Source organism: Schistocerca nitens, chromosome 6 (genome assembly GCF_023898315.1).
Source record: "Schistocerca nitens isolate TAMUIC-IGC-003100 chromosome 6, iqSchNite1.1, whole genome shotgun sequence".
Classification (NCBI taxonomy): Eukaryota; Metazoa; Arthropoda; class Insecta; order Orthoptera; family Acrididae; genus Schistocerca; species Schistocerca nitens.
This window is the reverse complement of record NC_064619.1, coordinates 511,217,110-511,239,151: the sequence shown is the minus strand read 5'-3', so window position 1 is coordinate 511,239,151 and position 22,042 is coordinate 511,217,110. Positions and strand designations below refer to the sequence as shown.

Here is a 22,042-nt window from a genome sequence, read left to right as displayed (position 1 = left end):
TGCTTTCGCGATAACTAAATGATCCCGTAATGAAGCGTGCTGCTCTCTGTTGGATGTTCTCTATCTCCTCCATCAACCCCACCTGGCACGGATCCCATACCGGTGAGCAGTGTTCAAGCAGTGGGTGAACAAGTGTACTGTAACCTACTTCCTTTGTTTTCGAACTGTATTTCCTTAGGATTCTTCCAATGAATCTCAGTCTGGCATCTGCTTTACCGACGATTAATTTTATATGGTCATTCCATTTTAAATCACTCCTAATGCCTACTCCCAGATAATTTATGGAATTAACTGCTTCCAGTTGCTGACCTGCTATATTGTAGCTAAATGATAAAGGATCTTTCTTTCTATGTATTCACAGCACATTACTCTTGTCTACATCGAGATTCAATTGCCATTCCCTACACCATGCATCAAATTGTTGCAGATCCTCTTGCATTTCAGTACAATTTTCCATTGTTACAAACTCTCGATATACTACAGAAACATCTGCAAAAAGCCTCAGTGAACTTCCAATGTTATCCACAAGGTCATTTATATATATTGTGAACAGCAACGGACCTATGACACTCCCCTGTGGCACACCTGAAATCACTCTTACTTCAGAAGACTTCTCTCCATTGAGAATGACAGGCTGCATTCTGTTATCTAGGAATCTAGGAACTCTTCAATCCAATCACACAACTGGTCTAATAGTCCATATGCTCTTACTTTATTCTTTAAGCGACTGTGGGGAACTGTATCAAACGCCTTGCGGAAGTCAAGAAACATGGCATCTACCTGGGAACCCATGTCTATGGGCATCTGAGTCTTGTGGACGAACAGTGCAAGCTGGGTTTCACACGATCGTCTTTTTTGAAACCCATTCTGATTCCTACAGAGTAGATTTCTAGTCTCCAGAAAAGTCATTATACTCAAACACAATACGTGTTCCAAAATTCTGCAACTGATCGACGTCAGAGGTATAGGTCTATAGTTCTGCACATCTGTTCGACGTCCCTTCTTGAAAACGGGGATGGCCTTGGCCCTTTTCCAATCTTTCAGAATGCTACACTCTTCTAGAGACCTACGGTACACTACTGCAAGAAGGGGGGCAAGTTCCTTCGCATACCCTGTGTAAAATCAAACTGGTATCCCATCAGGTCCAGCAGCCTTTCCTCTTCCGAGTGATTTTAATTGTTTTTCTATCCCTCTGTCATCTATTTTGATATCTACCATTTTGTCATTTGTGCAACAATCTAGAGAAGGAACTACAGTGCAGTCTTTCTCTGTGAAACAGCCTTTAGTCTGTCATCCTCTGTTTCAGTACCATTTCGGTCTGGACATTTTGTTTTGATCCACCTACCGCTTTGACATAAGACCAAAATTTTCTTAGGATTTTCTGCCAAGTCAATACGCAGAACTTTACTTTTGAATTCATTGAACACCTCTCGCATAGCCCTCCTCACACTACATTTCGCTTCGTGTAATTTTTGTTTGTCTCCAAGGCTTTGGCTATGTTTATGTTTGTTGTGAAGTTCCCTTTGCTTCCGTAGCAGTTTTCTAACTCGGTTGTTGTACCACAGTGGCTGTTTTCCATCTCTTACGATCTTGCTTGGCACATACTCATCTAATGCACATAGTACGATGGTTTTGAACTTTGTCCACTGATCCTCAAAACTATCTGTTTTTTCTAACTCGGTTGTTGTACCACAGTGGCTCTTTTCCATCTCTTACGATCTTGCTTGGCGCATACTCATCTAATGCACATAGTACGATGGTTTTGAACTTTGTCCACTGATCCTCAAAACTATCTGTACTTTAGATAAAACTTTTGTGTTGAGCCGTCGAGTACTCTGAAATCTGCTTTTTGTCACTTTTGCTAAACAGAAAAATCTTCCTACCTTTTTAATATTTCTATTTACGGCTGAAGCCACAGATGTAACTGCTTTATGATTGCTGATTCCCTGTTCTGCATTAACTGTTTCAAATAGTTCGGGTCTGTTTGTCACCAGAAGCTCTAATATGTTATCGCCACGGTCGGTTCTCTGTTTAAGTGCTCAAGGTAGTTTTCAGATAATGCCTTAAAAAAATTTCACTGGATTCTTTGTCCCTGCCACTTGTTATAAACATTTGAGTCTCCCAGTCTATATCTGGTAAATTAAAATCTCCACCCAAAACTATAACATGGTCAAAATATTTTTCAAATTTTCCTGCTGAGCGAGGGGGCCTGTAGAGACATCCAATTACCATGTTTCAGCCTGCTTTAACCATGACCTTCAGCCAAATTATTTCAAATTTCGGATCTCCGTCAATTTCCTTTGACACTACTGCACTTTTTATCGCTATAAAGACGCCTCCCCCTTCACTGTGCAGCCTGTCTCTGTGGTATACATTCCAATCTGAGTTTAGAATTTCATTACTCTTTACATCTGGTTTCAGCCAACTTTTCGTCCCTAGTACTATGTGGGCATTGTGGCCGTTTATTAATGAGAGCAGTTCTGGGACCTTTCTATAGATGCTCCTGCAGTTTACAATTACCACATTAATACTGTCATTCCCTGTTGCGATTTGCCTGCTGCTACCTTGTCGCGTCTCAGGAGGTGTCTTGGCCGGCCTATAGAAGAAATTATCTAACCTAAAAAAACCACATGTCCCCTTCACACGTATTACGCTACCCTTGTAGCCACTTCCTGCATGTAGTGCATGCCTGACTTATTCAGGGGGACCCTATATTTCTCAACCCTATAGCAGAGGTCAAGAAAATTGCACCCCAGATCTCTGCAGAATCGTCTGAGCCTCTGGTTTAAGCCTTCCACTTGGCTCCAAACCAGAGGACCGTGATCGGTTCTGGGAATGACACTACAAGTAGTTAGCTCAAATTCCACCCCACGGGCAAGGCTTTCCGCCTTGACCAACTCTGCCAACCGCCTGTATGAACTGAGGATGACCTCTGAACCCAGATGGCAGGAGTCACTGGTGCCGACATGAGCAACAATTTGCAGTCGGGTGCACCCAGTGCTTTCTATGGGCCTCCTCCACATCTCGGATGAGACCCCCCAGCAGGCAGACAGAGTGAACACTGGCCTTCTTCCCCGACCTTTCTGCTATTTCCCTAAGAGGCTCCATCACCCACCTAACATTGGAGCTCCCAATCACTAATAAACCCCTCCCCGTGTGCCTGCTCAGACCTTGGTGAAGGAGTGGTCACATGTTCTCTCACAGGCAGAGCAGGCAATGCCACATGACCAGCCTCCACATTGACCCTCTGCCTCGTGCGAAGCAAATGCCGTTGAACCCACCACTCTCCTTGAGGAGAGGGTGGACCAACCGCGCCCAGTACCCACGAAGATGTCTCGACAGTGGGGACCGTGGGTGAAGCATGTAACACCTGGGGTGTACCATGTGACGCACCAGACTCCCCACTGCTGCTACACTCTGAGGCAGCAGCCTGGAGATTGCTGACCGCGGCCATCAGCACATTCAGCTGCTCGCGAACAGTGGCCAGCTCCTCCTGCGTCCGTGCACAGCAGTCACACATCCTATCCATCCTAAGAAATCAACAATTTACTGTAGACAGTGAACTAATCAACTTTTAACTAGACTGCTAATTCACTAAAGGCAGCTGATAGTTGACTAAACTGTGGTTACTAGACACTTCTTGTTGGAAACAATGAAAATAAGCACTAACTGTCTCTCGACAGTATTCAAAACAAACACCAAATCTATGGAACACTATTGCTAGTACTCGAAAATTAAAGCTTCCTAAAAGCAAAAACACACAGAAAAAGAAGTGACAAGTAAGAAAAACACAGCTAATACTTAAATTTACATAACTTGCTGCACAGGATTTGTGAAGCAGACGGCAGTTAGGATGACAGGAAGGTCGTTTGTTGGCTTGAGTAGGACAGAAGAAGCAAATAGGGAAGAGGCTGTTGAGGTTCTGGAGGAATGTGGATAGGGTATCTTCACCCTCGATCCAGATCGCAAAGATGTCATCAATAAATCTGAACCAAGTGAGGGGTTTAGGATTCTGGGTATTTAGGAAGGATTGCTCTAGATGGCTCATTAATAGGTTGGCGTAGGACGGTGCCATGATGCTGTCCATAGCCAAACCCCAGATTTGTTTGTAGGTAATGCCTTCAAAGAAGAAGTAATTGTGGGTGAGGATATACATAGTTGGTTATGGTGACTAGGAAGGAGGTTGTTGGCGTCCAAGCCGTCAAGGATTGGGAAAGGTAGTGTTCAATAGCAGTAACGCCATGGACATTAAGGATGTTAGTGTAAAGGGAGGTGGCATCAATAGTAATGAGCAGGGCACCATGTGGTAAAGGGAGAGGAACTGTGGAGAGTTGGTGGAGGAAATGGTTGGTATCTTTAACTTAGGAGAGTAGATTCCAGGTAATAGGCTGACGGTCCTGGCCTACGAGAGCAGATGTTCTCTCAGTGGGGGCACAGTGACCAGCCACTATGGAGCATCCTGGGTGGTTGGGTTTATGGGCTTTAGGAAGTGTGTAGAAGGTAGAAGTTCAGGGAGTGGTAGGGGTGAGCATCTCCACTATACGGTAAATTGTAGTGTGCCTATGTGGGACAGGTTTCTGCAGCAATCTGAAGACAATACCAATCAGTTGGAGCCAGTTAACCTGTATGGTCCACTGATAACTAAAAGCACATATTTTTTGTGGTTGATGGTTTTAGCAAGAACATTAAATTATGTTCAGTCTAAAAAGATATCAGATGATGGCAGCAAAATATTTCTCAAATAATGGTTCTCGACATTTTCTCTGGGGTTTCGTGAAAGCAATGTCACCTTTCTCCCAAAAATTCACATTTAAGTTCTCTAGACATCTATTGTATATTTTCATGTGTGCTGTATTGACCAGAAACAATCAACCAACACATTACTGAATTTGTTCCATGTTTATGTCACGCTTACTTTACAAGGACACAAATACTTGAGTAACACTTATGTTCAAGGAGGCAAACTTTCAACTACTGCTAATAGAAAATAGAAAAAAAATCATACCTAGATTTGAAACAGTCAGTTCCTACTCATAGAGGAGGAAGGATGGAGAGGTGAAGGTTGGAAAATCAGACCCAACTATGATAGGGACACCTCAGTTCTGAAGAAAAAGGGAGACAAAGACAAAGGATACTCATGTTTTCAAAACCATTGTTTGACTGATTGCATTGCAGCAGAAGATTTCAGTTCTTTGACTGAAAGGCCATCATAGCTCGCACATTACTGCTCTGCAGGAATCTCCTGATTTCAGAGATCTCCCTTACATCTGAGTGGCAAAAGAGATATGAGGTCTTTCAAAATTAAGCTAATGGATCTGATGATCTATTTTTCCTCCCTTTGTTTTCAACTACTGTTGTGAATAATTCACTGAATTCCTGGCAAATTATTTGAATCTAACATCAGTACTGAAACTATTGCCCTCAGGAAGTTGGTTGGCTGGTTGATTTGGGGGGAGGGGACCAAACAGCGAGGCCGTTGGTCACATCGGATTAAGGTAGGATGGGGAATATAGTTGGTCGTGCCCTTTCAAAGGAACCATCCTGGCATTTGCCTGAAGCGATTTGTCAAAATCACAGAAATCTAAAACAGGATGGCCAGATGCGGGTTTGAAGAATTGTCCTCCAAATGCAAGTCCAGTGTGCTAACCACTGAGTCACCTTTCTCTGCCATCAGCAAATTGATTAAATTGATCCAAATGTTGTCAACAATGCTCTTTATGTAGAGAAATGTATTCATAGAGAACAAAAATGTATTATATGTTACCAAACAATTAGTGAGTGACATCTGAAATCAGCCAGGTCATTTAAATGCCATGGAATAACAATGTGATAGGATATGAAAAGGATGATCACACAACTTCAGTTGTAAATAAAACAAATGACAAGCTTTGATGTATCTTTGGATACCAGAAAAATGTAACTTGTCTACAACTTGATTGCTTACAGAACACTTACACAGCCTAAACTGTAACATAGCTCAAGTGTGTGGGACCATATTAGTTCAAAACAGCAAAGGTCATCACATATAAACAAAGTAGGGCCCTTCATATAGCCTCAAGTTTGTTTCCCTCATAAAAGAAAGTAACTCAAACACTGAGAGACATCACACAAGAACCTGCAATTGATAGCAGCGAGATTTTTGGGAAAAGTTTAACAGTATATCAGAAGGATAGGCAAATGGGAAATCAGGGTGGTGTATTTGTCACAGTAGACAAGAAACTCAAATCCACCAAGATAGAAATTGAAGCTGCTTGTGAGACTGTTTGGACAAAACTCAGTATTAGGGCTGAGCATAAAATGATAATTGGATCCTTCTATCATCTACCAAAAAAAAACATCTCCTGATGTAACCAAAAACTTTGGAGAAAACCTCAGTTCACTTGTACGTAAGTTCCACAATCATACTGTAGTCATTGGTGGAAACTTTAATAATCCAAGAATTAATTTGAAAAATTACAGTTGACACCCTGTGAAACTTTACTAAATGCCTTCTCTGAAACTTGTTTAGAACAGGTAGTTAGGAACCCCACTCACGATGGAAATACACTGGATCTAATGGCAAAAACAGACCTGACCTCTTTGAGGATGTCCACATTGAAACTGGTATCAGTGATCATGATGCAGTTGTGGCAACAATCATTATCAAAGTAAAAAAGATAACTAAAACAAGCAGAAAGACACACATGTTCAGTAAGCTAGATACAAAATCAGTAGTAACACATCTCAATGAGGAACTTGAAACTTTCAGCACAAGGAAGGAGCATACAGGGTAACTCTGACTCACATTTAAAAGAATAGTTGACCATGCACTGGATAGATATGTACCCAATAGGACAGGTCACACAATGAGAGGAAACCTCCATGGTATAGTCACTGCAAAGAAACTTCTAAAGAAACAGAGATTACTACATAATAGGCGTGAAACAAAGTGTAGGGCTATAGATAGAGAAACACTGAGTGAAACACATTTGGCTATTAAGAGAGCAATGCATGATGCCTTCACTGACTACTGTAGCAGAATATTGTCAAGTGCTCTTTCACAGCACCCAAAGAAATTCTGGTAATATGTAAAGGCTATTAGTGGCATCAAAGTTAGTGTCCAGTCCCTAGCGAATGACACAGGAACTGAAATTGAAGGGAACGAAGAAAAAAACTGAAATGCTTAACTCCACTTTCCAATGTTCCCTTACAAAGGAAAACCCAGGAGAATTGCCCCAATTTAATCCTCGTACCACTGAAAAGATGAATGAAATAAGTATTAGAGTCAGTGGTATTGAGAAACAGTTAAAATCATTAAAATTGAACAAAGCTCCACACTGTCACACTCTGAACTGAATTTGCAGTGAGTTAGGCCCTCTTCTAACTATAATCTATTGCAGATCCCTCAAACAAAAAACTGTGCCCAGTTCTCGGAAAAAGCACAGGTCACACCTGTCTTCAAGAAAGCTAGTAGATGTGATCCACAAAACTACTGTCCAATATCCTTAACATTGATTTGTTATAGAATCTTAGAACATATTCCAAGCTCAGTATGAGGTATCTTGAACAGAATGAGGTATCTTGAACAGAATGACACCCTCACAGCCAACCAGCATGGATTTCGAAAACAATGATCATGTGAAACACAACTTGCACTTTTCTTACATAACGTATTGAAAGCTTTGGATCAAGACAACCAGGTAGATGAAGTATTTCTAGATGTCCAAAAAGCATCTGACTCAGTACCGCACCTACGCTTATTGTCAAAAGTATGATCATATAGGGTATCAAGTGAAATTTGTGGCTGGATTGAGATCGGGAGGACACAGCATGTTATCTTCGATGGAGAGTCATTGTCAGATGTAGAAATAAGTTCAGGTGTACCCCAGGGAAGTGTATTGGGAACCTTGCTGTTCATGTTGTATATTAATGACCTTGTAGACAATATTAACAGTAAAATCAGGCTTTCTGCAGACAATCCATTTATCTATAATGAAGTACTGTCTGACAGATGCTGCATAAATATTCAGTCAGATCTTGATAAGATTTCAACATGGTGCAGAGATTGGCAAGTTGCCCTAAATGTTCATAAATGATAAATTTTGCACTCCAGAAAACAAAAAAATGTAGTATATTATGACTATAATATCAATGAGTCACTGTTGGAATTGGCCAACTCACACAAATACCTGGGGAGTAACACTTTGTAGGGATATGAAATGGAATGATCACACAGGTTCAACCTTCGTAAAAGCTGGTGGCAGACTTCAGTTTATTGGTAGAATACTGGGGAAGTGTAACCAGTCTACAAAGGAGATTGCTTACAAATCACTCTTGCAATCAGTTCTAGAAAATTGCTGAAGTACGTGGGACTCATACCAGACAGGGCTAACAGGATATAGAATGCATAGACAGAAGGGAAGCACAAACAGTCAAGGTTTATTGTCACAGACATAATGAAGGAATTGAACTGGAAGACTCTTGAAGACAGATGTAAACTATCCTGAGAAAGTCTATTAACAAAGTATCAAGAACCGCCTTTAAATGATTACTCTACGAATATACTACAACCCCCTACGTATTGCTCACATAAGGATAGTGAGCATAAGATTAACAAAATTACTGTACATACAGAGACATTCAGTCAATCATTCTTCCTGCACTCCACACATGAATGGAACAGGAAAAAACCCTAATAACTGGTACAATGGGATGTACACTCTGCCACGCATATCACAGTGGTTCGAAGAGCATAGATGTAGATGTACTCAGATGATGATGAGTCAAAGGCAAAATCTGTTTATCTCCTTCAGCCTTGTATATACTGCTTGCAAAGACATTGTTAAGATAGAATTAGGTTAATGGCACCTGCACTGAGGCACATGGTCAGTCAAAACTTCCAACTGCATCTGGGAATAGAAGAGAAAAAAATACTAATGCATGTTAAAAAATGTAGCCTCTGCCACGCATCTTATTGTGGCTCAAATATTATATACAGACACACACGCAAGAACAAATAAGTCTCCCTTGATTCCCCAAGGTATATCTTATCAACATACAACACAATGCACATTATACCACAATATATGGATGTATTGTTTGTAAATCAAATTTGTGTTAATGTTCTGTTGAGTTATAATGTAAGTATTGTTTCTTTTCCTTCCATTTTTTTTATGTAAACTAGCTCGCATCCATGGAAGAAGCCCACAGGTGCACCCTGGGTAACGCTAAATGAGCTAGAACGATAGCTGGCGTCAGACTTATCCTCTCTAGAGGATCTCCTGGCCTTGCACACATGAAAGCAAGCCTGTCAGATAATGGCTCCTGCAGGAGCTGCATGACAAGAAATATCGGACCTAGCCTCCGAATTTTCCAACTAAATACTGAAGGACTAAGCAGATCCAAATGCGAAACTCTGTCTCAAATTCTCCGTGAGAGGAACATTGATGTTGTTGCTATATAAGAGACTCATGTAATTAGTGTGGTCGATCTTAAGGCAAGAGGCAGAATACCAGGGTATGAGATACTAGGTGCGACATACCATCAGTCACACGGCTGTTCTACTTATATCCGCAGCAACATAGAAAATGCCCAAGTATTGCACTCTGGCATTGACAGTGGAATCCAACCTCCACTCATCCAGTGGCCTCCAGAAGTACTACCCCAACTCCCCATTCCAGCTCTGTACTTGGGAGATTTCAATAGTCACCATACAATGTGGAAATACAACATCAGTAACCAGAATGGTGTTGCACTCACTGGATGGAAACAGCTTAAGTCTCATATTCGATGCAAAGGATAAGGGAACTTTCAGATCAGCAGCATGGGGTAGAGACTCAAATCCAGATCTATGTTTCTCCACCCAGAATCACAGTGGCCAACCAATCAGCATAACCAGAATGATCCTACCAGATTTCCCACGCAGTCTACATTGTCCAGTCATATACGAAATAGGCATACAAATCCCGGTGACCAAGACCTAGATGGAATTGCCAAAAGGCAAACTGGGAACTGTTCTTCCAAGAACTTGACAAGGTCTTAAGATGGCGCCCAGCAACACCTTAAAATTACAACAGATTTGTAAGTGCAGTGATTGCAACAGCAAAAAAGTGTATCCCACGTGGGTACCACAAGGAATACATTCCAGGCTGGAACAAAGATTGTGAGAATCTTTTTGAAACATATGTAAAACATGGTGATACAGACGTAGCCGATGAACTGTTACAGACACTGGATGAGGTTCGAAGAAATAGATGGATTAAGACAACAGCTGAAATGGATTTTAAGAAGTCAAGCAGGAAAGCTTGGAGTTTACTAAAGAAGTTGGGGGGAAGTAAACCACCAATCAAAATAGCTTGTACAGTGCTACCAGACCAGATAGCAAGTCGAATTGTATCACTATCTAGGGCACCACGAGACAAACACCACACACAAAAAGTAAAAAGGGAATACAGAAACATACAGCGAACAACACCTCAAGAAACTGAGTACTCTCGGAGCTTCACAATTGAAGAGCTAGAAGCTGCTCTCAGTGATGTTAAAATGGGTTATGATGGAATGCACCCTAAATTCCTGACTTTATGTGTGAGGAAATGAAGAAATGATTGACCAAGTTTTACTCATGCATACTAACATCGGGCTGCCTGCCAAATGCTTTTAAAATTACTAAAATAATTGCTGTGCTGAAACCAGACAAACATCAGATAAAGCCGAAAGTTACCGCCCTATCACTCTTCTCAGCTGCTGCTGCTACAAACTTCTGGAATGGCTACTCCTCAACAGGCTGGGCCCACGAATCCTAGAAGTCATCCCACCAGAGCAGGCAGGTTTCAGATCCAATAGGAGCTGCACAGACCAGGTTCTAAGTGTAACGACATATACTGAAGCAGGTTTTCAAAAACAAAAAAAGACTGCGGTAGCTTTCATAGACCTAACAGCTGCCTATGACACTGTATGGAAGGAAGGACTTCTACATAAACTGATAAAAGTAATCCCCTGCCGTATGACACTGAGACTTATCAACAACATGCTTTCGGATAGATACTTCCAGGTGATACAGGGTAATGACATGAGCAAACAGAGGAAACTGAACAATGGACTGCCTCAAGGATCAGTTTTAGCACCAATGCTCTTTAATCTTTACATCTCTGACCTGCCTTGAAACCATCTCAAGGAAGTTCAGCAATGCTGATGATATGGCCCTAGCTATCCAAAGCAAGCAGTTTGAAGACACTGAAAACATCCTCACAACAGACCTAAACAGAATGCATGAGTATTTCACCAAATGGAGGCTAATACCAAATTCCACCAAGACTGAAGTCAGCTGTTTTCATTTGAACAACAGAATGGTGAGATATGAGTTGAAGGTTCATATGAATAACAGTCAACTGCGATATCAGCCATATCTAAAGTACCTGGGGCTCACTCTAGATAGGACATTATCCTTCAAAAGACACCTGGAAAATGTATCCAATACAATAAGCTCACGGAACAGCCTCATTCAGAGCCTCTGCAGCACTAACTGGGGAGCAGCAGCAGACACACTACAAACCTCTGCACTCGCCTTAGTGTACTCTGCAGCTGAGTACTGTGAACCAGCGTGGTTAACCAGCAAGCATGTAAACAAGGTGCACACCCAGCTCAGCGCTGCTATAAGAACCATAATTGGATGCATAAAGACTACCCCACTATATTGGCTTCCAACACTTAGTCATATAGCTCCACCCTCCCTGCGAAGACAGGAAGCTCTGATGAAGCAATACACAAAAATAATGAATAACCCCCTACTTCCTATCCATGAAGATGTCCCAACTTTGGAAAGAACATGACTCTGCTCCAGAAATCCCCCTTTAAGACTGGCCCAACAACTGTCAGCTGCCAACTTCGGCAAGGATACTAAATGGCACGAGAGCTGGAGTGATAGTGCCTCCCTGACAACCGTGAACTTATCTGTCCATCAGAGAAACCTAAGGGCTTTGAACTTCTGCAACAGCTATGGAAAAGCCTAAACAGAATCCAAACAGGACATGGACTATGTGCACACAATCTACACAAGTGGGGAAAGCTTCCCAGCCCTAGCTGTGACTGTGGGGCACCTTATCAAACAATACAGCACATCGCCCAGGACTGTGAATTAAGAGCCTACGAGGGTAGTCAGGCTGACTTCTTCAACGCCACTCTGCCCTGCCTTGAATGGATCACCAATTTGGACGTCAGAATTTGAAGACTTGTGTAACGCAAAATATCTGCGGTGATGTTACTTTTTATTGTGTTTATGTATTATATTTTATCTGAATATGTATCCTTCACTTATGTATTTTGTAGTGTATTTTATCATATAGTTTCATAATGTAATAAGTGTAAACCATGTGTGTAGCGCCATACGCTAAATAAATAAATAAATTTGGATGAAACTTACGTTTCTTCCTGATAGCTTCTGATCCTGAAAAAACTTTCAGCATTTAATATGAAAACATTGCTCTTCTCATCAGCAACTGCAATTTTTCTTCCATCTCCAGTCACACTAATTGCAGTAAAGTGATACGATTCTTCACTGTTGTTGGACACCACAGCATAAATGTTGAAAGTACCAACATTTTGACCATTTTCAATTGAGTAAAATGCTGTTATATACTTAAGGTAAACAAATTTTGAAGCGACATGATTCGATGCTACAAATAATAATAGAAGCTGATTTAACAGCTCAGGCCATTTATTTGCCAATGCAAATACGCTTTTTGATATTCCAGAGATTGATCAAATTTATGTTAAATGTCCAAAATAGATTTCAGGCTATGAATACATTTACTGTCTGTAGACATGGATAAAGCATCAATAAAATTTAGGGCAGTCTTATAATGTATGTTTTATAACACAGAACAAAGTTGTTATAAAGAAAAGTACCTGTAACATCACAGTGGAAGTACCTTGTTGGACAAATTTAAACATAATTGCTTTAATGCAATGATATTCATAGTTAACATTTTATAAGTACATGCAATACAATTAATAAATCATAAATGTGTCTGAAATTTTGATGAGAAAGGATACATATGTTTCCTCCAACTGTAAGAATAAAGATGTAATCTCGACTCTGTGTAACATATATGCAGGATGGTATGTGAACTTTCTTGCCTAAATTTAAAACTTCTGGATATCTCCAAGTTAGGTACAGAAGATATCTCTTGTCAACACATAACACTATATCATGTTTCACACATGACACCACAGATATATCTTTTATTTCTCCTTTATCTGAAAAATAACAATATAACATGCTCCCATTTATTTCACTGTCAAAACAAATCTGGGAAAATGCATATTTGTTGTGATTTTTTGTACACATACAAGTCATGTTGGCTAGTGGTGGTCCAGGATTTCTACGAAAATACAAAGAGTGAACAAAAATATGTGGTAATACGAAAAATGAATATTAGCTGTTAATGTAATACAAAAGTTTTAGAGACACAAAAATACAGCAGTGTCTGATTTCCACACGGTAATAACTACTAAAAGTATGAATATCTTTAAGTAAACAAGGATGTGATGAAGTAGTTGGAGGAAGTTAGTTCTGATCATGAAGTGAATTTTCCAGAACTGAAGCTTTCAGACCATTTCAATCAGAGCCTCCGAGTTGAATAGAATGTGAGGAAATTTCAAACAGCTATTCTGCATGGTCTCAGCACAGCTTAATTTCCTCAAATCCTGCTCATGAGGTGAAACATCTGTTTCATTTTGGATACTTTCTGACAAATTAAAGATACCAATTATCTATTTCTATTTTGACAATTGTTATCTCCTCATAAAATAGTGAACAGCATATAATTGTAACCTTATAAGCCACTGACATGTAAGGTGGAGATTTTTTTTTTTTTTACTAAGCAGTTTTCTGGTGCCGGAATAGTAGTTCTATACACTTTCTGCCATTTTTTGTCAGCTATTTCTTCTTTACGGAAAGTCATTGTAAACCTAGAAAACATTTACGAATTAATAACATAAAAACATTAAATATTCCACGGCAGTGTAAAGGAAATGAACTTCAGGGTACGTTACAGTATGTCTGAACTATGCAGAATTTGATTCCAACGTATTTCATAGAAATCTTCAGATATGCAGTAAACAGTTAACTGAGAATCTCTTATCTCTCAAGGATTTTATTGTTGAGAGTGGCATAAAAATTTTGAGTGATGCAGGATTAATCTGAGAACACTGAGGAAACATGATTTTAAACTCATTTTTAAACACATTTTCTTCCCACACCTATGAAATTCTTACATCACATTCATTCCATGACTTACCAAATGGGAAAGCGCTGGTAGATAGGCACAATAAAAAACACACACACAAAATTTCAAGCTGTCGCAACCAATGGTTGCTTCATCAGGAAAGAGGGAAGGAGAGGGAAAGATGAAAGGATGTGGGTTTTAAGGGAGAGGGTAAGGAGTCATTCCAATCCCAGGAGCGGAAAGACTTACCTTAGGGGGAAAAAGGACAAGTATACACTCGCACACACACACATATCCATCCACACATACACAGACACAAGCAGACATATTTAAAGGCAAAGAGTTTGGGCAGAGATGTCAGTCGAGGCGGAAGTGCAGAGGCAAAGATGTTGTTGAATGACAGGTGAGGTATGAGTGGCAGCAACTTGAAATTAGCGGAGATTGAGGCCTGGTGGATAACGGGAAGAGAGGATATACTGAAGGGCAATTTCCCATCTCCGGAGTTCGGATAGGTTGGTGTTAGTGGGAAGTATCCAGATAACCCGGATGGTGTAACACTGTGCCAAGATGTGCTGGCCGTGCACCAAGCCTTGTTTAGCTACAGGGTGATCCTCATTACCAACAAACACTGTCTGCCTGTGTCCATTCATGCAAATGGACAGTTTGTTGCTGGTCATTCCCACATAGAAAGCATCACAGTGTAGGCAGGTCAGTTGGTAAATCACGTGGGTGCTTTCACACGTGGCTCTGCCTTTGATCGTGTACACCTTCCGGGTTACAGGACTGGAGTAGGTGGTGGTTCCATTACACCAACAACCTGAAAACAGCTTTCGCATCCCGCAACTACCCTCCCGACCTGGTACAGAAGCAAATAACCAGAGCCACTTCCTCATCCCCTCAAACCCAGAACCTCCCACAGAAGAACCACAAAAGTGCCCCACTTGTGACAGGATACTTCCCAGGACTGGATCAGACTCTGAATGTGGCTCTCCAGCAGGGATACGACTTCCTCAAATCCTGCCCCAAAATGAGATCCATCCTTCATGAAATCCTCCCCACTCCACCAAGAGTGTCTTTCCACCGTCCACCTAACCTTCGTAACCTCTTAGTTCATCCCTATGAAATCCCCAAACCACCTTCCCTACCCTCTGGCTCCTACCCTTGTAACCGCCCCCGGTGTAAAACCTGTCCCATGCACCCTCCCACCACCACCTACTCCAGTCCTGTAACCCGGAAGGTGTACACGATCAAAGGCAGAGCCACATATGAAAGCACCCACGTGATTTACCAACTGACCAGCCTACACTGTGATGCTTTCTATGTGGGAATGACCAGCAACAAACTGTTTAATTGCATGAATGGACACAGGCAGACAGTGTTTGCTGGTAATGAGGATCACCCTGTAGCTAAACATGGCTTGGTGCACGGCCAGCACATCTTGGCACAGTGTTACACCGTCCGGGTTATCTGGATACTTCCCACTAACACCAACCTATCCGAACTCCGGAGATGGGAACTTGCCCTTCAATATATCCTCTCTTCCAGTTATCCACCAGGCCTCAATCTCCGCTAATTTCAAGTTGTCGCCACTCATACCTCACCTGTCATTCAACAACATCTTTGCCTCTGCACTTCCGCCTCGACTGACATCTCTGCCCAAACTCTTTGCCTTTAAATATGTCTGCTTGTGTCTGTATATATGTGGATGGATATGTGTGTGTGTGCGAGTGTATACCTGTCCTTTTTCCCGCTAAGGTAAGTCTTTCCGCTCCCGGGATTGGAATGACTCCTTACCCTCTCCCGTAAAACCCACATCCTTTCATCTTTCCCTCTCCTTCCCTCTTTCCTGACAAAGCAACCGTTGGTTGTGAAAGCTTGAAATTTTGTGTGTGTGTTTGTGTGTTTTTTTTATTGTGCCTATCTACCAGCGCTTTCCCATTTGGTAAGTCATGGAATCTTTGTTTTTTTAATATATTTTTCCCATGTGGAATGTTTCTTTCTATTTTATTTACATCACATTCACATAGACAGAGATAAATATACAAGATAAGAGAGCTAAGACAGACCACCCCAAATATGTACAGGATAAGTAAATATATTGAGCTGTGGCTTTTACTAAGTTATAGGAGTCAATATGGCAAATTTTGCGGTGTATATATAAGTAATTTTTAAGATTTATGACTACTAAATTTTGATGCTATCCTTTTTTTATCAGACTAAATACTTTTTTTCTGTGGCATTGGTCCGAGACCTTCAACGTCACATCACGTATGGAACTTGACCAGATAGTAACATAATAACAGTGCCACAAACAACTGTCCCACAATCACAAGAAGGGGCCTACAAACATCTGCTCTACTGTATCAAATGTTAGTAAACATGCAGCTCAGATATGGTTTGCGTGTTTATATGACCACCTGAAGCCTCTCGGTCTATGCTCTGCTGCTGTAGTGATCAGACAACTTGCTTATGCAGCTATTCAGACTTTCAAAATTTATATGACAGTCAAAAGAGTGGACAAGGTTCTCATTTATGACAAATGTTACCAAACTGTTAGAGCAGTGGTGCAACTGTATGCTGAAAAAAATCTTGATCAAAAGACCCCACAATCTGTCTTTGAAAACATCACACAGAAATTTCAAGAAAATGGAAGTGTGAAGAATAAAATACACTAACAAAAGATGCTTAACAACTAATAAGAGTAATGCAACTATCAATTTAACAGCATAGTCCACATCACTATGAGGCAGCTTGAATGTGCATGTGGAGTTATCCAACTGTAGTGGACTGACAATGCAGCCAGTCCACAGTGACGGGTAGCCGATAGAGGGCACACGTACACACACGCCGACTGGCGCGAAGTCTGGAACAGGATTCGTAATGAATGTGATAAAGAAAAGAACGTAGCTACTAGAACACTTAACTTTTATATCGTCCTTTGGTATACAGCATTCTTGATGATACAAGTGAGACTATCTTGAGATACATGCAATGGTACAAATGGCGCCTTGCTAGGTCGTAGCCATTAACTTAGCTGATGGCTATTCTAACTATCTCTCGGCAAATGAGAGAAAGGCTTCGTCAGTGTAGTCGCTAGCAACGTCGTCGTACAACTGGGGCGAGTGCTAGTCCGTCTCTCTAGACCTGCCGTGTGGTGGCGCTCGGTCTACAATCACACAGTGGCGACACGCGGGTCCGACATGTACTAATGGACCGCGGCCGATTTAAAGCTACCACCTAGCAAGTGTGGTGTCTAGCGGTGACACCACACCAACAACATATTCTGTCAATATTACACTAACAGCATCATGGCAATAGCTTCAAAAATCCGTTACAGTTTTCTGAATGTTGATTATGAAAACTTCAAAGTGATTCAACACTTCCATGGTTGACATTGTTTATGAATGGTGCATCATTTACAAATCATGGGCAAATCAGTCTTTTGAATGTGCATTACTGGTGAGCTGAAGACCCACAGTGGCTCAGAGAAGGGAATAAACAATGACTATGTTTTGTCAATATCTGTCGCAGGCTTTTCAAGAATTGCATTACTAGTCCATTTGGGACTCTAAATAGGATCTACAGTTCCTGCAGATATGCTGCTTTAGTTAATGGAAGACACCTCATTGGACATAACGCAATCTATGTGGTACCAACATAACAGATGTTCCACCCATTCTGCACAGATATTTACAGACCTTCTTTACAGGACAGTGGGAGGTTGTTGGTTCAATCATTTTGAAGTTCCAAAATGGCTTTGAACTCATCAGACTTAATAACTCTGGACTTCTTATCTGTGGGGGATAAGATGTCCACAGGGAAACCTCAATGACTGCCAGACACATGGAATGCCATGTAATACGGGCCTGTGCTGCACAAAGTCAAGATGAAATTCAGGCACTGTCTGTTTAGTCATTCTGGATGTATTTGAGGTGAAGACACACACACACACACACACACACACACACACACACACACACACACACACACACTCACTAGACTTGCTTTCGGGGGAAAAAACAGTGGTCCAAATCCACCATCTGACCACACAAACAGATACAGGTTTTCCATGATTTCCCTTAGTCACTTACAACAAATGCTGCAAAGGTTTCTTCAAAATGGGCAAATGGACATTTTCCAATTTATTGCCCCCTATTCAAAGTCATGCTCAGTTTCTAATAAACTCGTCACTGATGGGACATTGAAGTTACTTCATTACTTCCTTAGACATACATGCACAGTGTTCCTGGACCAATTATTGATACCTACTTTTCTGTACACCACAGGAAATTTATTAGAATGCACAATGTGATTGCACAACTGCTGTCTTTTGTCAGATGACCAACTCAACAGTTTCCCCACAACTTCCCATGATAACTCTGTGGATGACCAGATGCAACAAGTCAGTATGAAGCTCCAATTTATTCCCAGTTAACCAGATCTGCTAACTAGTTATACTAAAGACAAATTACTGCCACTGCTGTTTATTCTGACTGAGCACTAATTGTCTGCCAGCTCCTTTGGTAATACTGTAGATATCCACAGGGAGCGCACCACTTGAAACTCCAAGTTACTTGCCATTTAACACAATCTGCTGATCAACTCCAGAGGTAATGACACCAAAGTGGAAATTTTGCTAAACCGTTACAATTTCATAGAATACATCTTTTTCCCACTGACACAGCAATTTTATCAAGAGTAAGATGATGAAAATAACCTCTGTATACAGATACAGTCTGCAATCAGGACAAATTATGCTGTGATTTTAAGTCATGTGGACTGTACTCTTTCTGTTGTAGTCAGAATAAAATATTCCAAATCATAATTATGCTGGAAAATGACCCATCAGGAGGCTTAAATAACTAGTGATTAAAGAAGGAAAACTAGAGTTTAAAATTCTAACAAAAACATTGGGAAATGCATAATGGCACTGTGAAGTTCCATATAAGCACATGGTAGGAGCTCAAGTAATTCACAACAACAAAAACTATCAAAGGCACAGACCAGTAATCATGTGCGTATCTTGTACTAGGTTTCAATTGGCCATGATTGCTCAATTTTAGAGCACACAGTCTTGCCTTTCAAATTTCATTTTCAAACTGTCATTACCTCGTGGATATTTATGTACCCATCACAATCAATTTTCAGGATCTATACAAATTATCTTTATGAAATTGTTGTAGTGTTTAGTCTGAAACCTGGTAGATGTAGCGGTTCACACTATTGTATTACATGCAAGTCTCTCTGTCTCTGCTTAATTACTACAATATATATCCACTTGAGTCTGCTTACTGTATTCCATCTTAAATTTCCCTCCAAAATTTACACCCAGCACATTTTCCTATATTACTGTTACTATTTCTGCAAATTCCTCAATGCCTTGAGACATCTTATCAACTGATCCCTTCTTTTAGTCAGATAGTGCCATAAATTTCTTTTATCCGCAATTCAGTTAAGTATCCCCTCACTATTTATTCATCAAATCAATGCCAACAATAATAGTTCAATTATATATGCCAATATCAAAAATAGAAGATCTTCAACACATTACATGCAATCTCCCATCCTTCATCAAAGACACCAACCACTTTCTCGAACGCCTGGAATCCTTACCCAAATTGTTACCCCCGGAAACCATCCTTGTAACCATTGATGCCACTTCCTTATACACAAATATTCCGCACGTCCAGGGCCTCGCTGCAGTGGAGCACTTCCTTTCATGCCGATCACCTGCCACCCTACCTAAAACCTCTTTCCTCATTACCTTAGCCAGCTTCATCCTGACCCACAACTTCTTCACTTTTGAAGGCCAGGCATACCAACAATTAAAGGGAACAGCCATGGGTACCAGGATGGCCCCCTCGTACGCCAACCTATTCATGGGTCGCTTAGAGGAAGCCTTCTTGGTTACCCAGGCCTGCCAACCCAAAGTTTGGTACAGATTTATTGATGACATCTTCGTGATCTGGACTCACAGTGAAGAAGAACTCCAGAATTTCCTCTCCAACCTCAACTCCTTTGGTTCCATCAGATTCACCTGGTCCTACTCCAAATCCCATGCCACTTTCCTTGACATTGACCTCCATCTGTCCAATGGCCAGCTTCACACGTCCGTCCACATTAAACCCACCAACAAGCAACAGTACCTCCATTATGACAGCTGCCACCCATTCCACATCAAACAGTCCCTTCCCTACAGCCTAGGTCTTCGTGGCAAACAAATCTGCTCCAGTCCGGAATCCCTGAACCATTACACCAACAACCTGAAAACAGCTTTCGCATCCCGCAACTACCCTCCCGACCTGGTACAGAATCAAATAACCAGAGCCACTTCCTCATCCCCTCAAACCCAGAACCTCCCACAGAAGAACCACAAAAGTGCCCCACTTGTGACAGGATACTTCCCAGGACTGGATCAGACTCTGAATGTGGCTCTCCAGCAGGGATACGACTTCCTCAAATCCTGCCCCAAAATGAGATCCATCCTTCATGAAATCCTCCCCACTCCACCAAGAGTGTCTTTCCACCGTCCACCTAACCTTCGTAACCTCTTAGTTCATCCCTATGAAATCCCCAAACCACCTTCCCTACCCTCTGGCTCCTACCCTTGTAACCGCCCCCGGTGTAAAACCTGTCCCATGCACCCTCCCACCACCACCTACTCCAGTCCTGTAACCCGGAAGGTGTACACGATCAAAGGCAGAGCCACGTGTGAAAGCACCCACATGATTTACCAACTGACCTGCCTACACTGTGAAGCTTTCTATGTGGGAATGACCAGCAACAAACTTTCCATTCGCATGAATGGACACAGGCAGACAGTGTTTGTTGGTAATGAGGATCACCCTGTGGCTAAACATGCCTTGGTGCACGGCCAGCACATCTTGGCGCAGTGTTACACCGTCCGGGTTATCTGGATACTTCCCACTAACACCAACCTGTCAGAACTCCGGAGATGGGAACTTGCACTTCAGTATATCCTCTCTTCTCGTTATCCGCCAGGCCTCAACCTCCACTAATTTCAAGTTGCTGCCGCTGATACCTCACCTGTCTTTCAACAACATCTTTGCCTCTGCACTTCCGCCTCGACTGACATCTCTGCCCAAACTCTTTGCCTTTACAAATGTCTGCTTGTGTCTGTGTATGTGCGGATGGATATATATATATATGTGTGTGTGTGTGTGTGTGTGTGTGTGTGTGTGTGTGTGTGTGCGCGCGCGCGCGCGATTTTGTGTGTATGTTTGCGTGTGTTTGTTTGTGTATCTATCGACCTGCCAGCGCTTTTGTTTGGTAAGTCACATCATCTTTGTTTTTAGATATATTTTTCCCACGTGGAATGTTTCCCTCTATTATATTCATATCATAGAAGATGAAGAGGTAGAGAAAGTACTTCAGAACACTGAGTGGGTACTTCAACACCGAAAGAGAGATGAAAATTTAATAATCATGGGGGACTGGAATGCTGGAGTAGGGGAGGGAATAGATGACAGAGTTATGGCAGAATGTGGGTTCAATAGTAGGAATGAGAAAGGAGGAAGACTAACTGAATTCTACAGTAAATTTCAGCTGGTAATAATGAATACATTGTTCCAAAATCACAAGGGGAGGAGGTATTCTTAGAAATGATCAGGGGACATGGCGTAATACCAACTGGGTTGGGTGAGACAGAGATTCTGAAATAAGATAGTGCATTGTAAGGCATATCCAGGAGCACATACATGATTCAGATCACAATTTAATAATAATTATGAGTGGGCTGAAGTTTACAAGAAATGTCAGAAGAGGTACTGAAGCCCTGAGAGATGATGATTTTCATTTGAAGTTCTCTAATGCTGTAA

At 41.4% G+C, this 22,042-nt stretch overlaps 1 protein-coding gene across 1 annotated transcript in view; it reads right to left on the bottom strand.

Annotated features, from left to right (window-relative positions):
- The window catches only part of LOC126263434 (spatacsin), a 351,500-nt gene that overhangs the window by 317,963 nt on the left and 11,495 nt on the right, over nucleotides 1–22,042 (bottom strand). The window contains exons 3-4 of the mRNA XM_049960526.1: nucleotides 13,030–13,233; nucleotides 12,398–12,602 (exon numbers count right to left, since the gene is read on the bottom strand). Coding sequence (XP_049816483.1) covers nucleotides 12,398–12,602; nucleotides 13,030–13,233 — 409 coding nt within the window. The remainder of the gene's footprint in view (nucleotides 1–12,397; nucleotides 12,603–13,029; nucleotides 13,234–22,042) is intronic.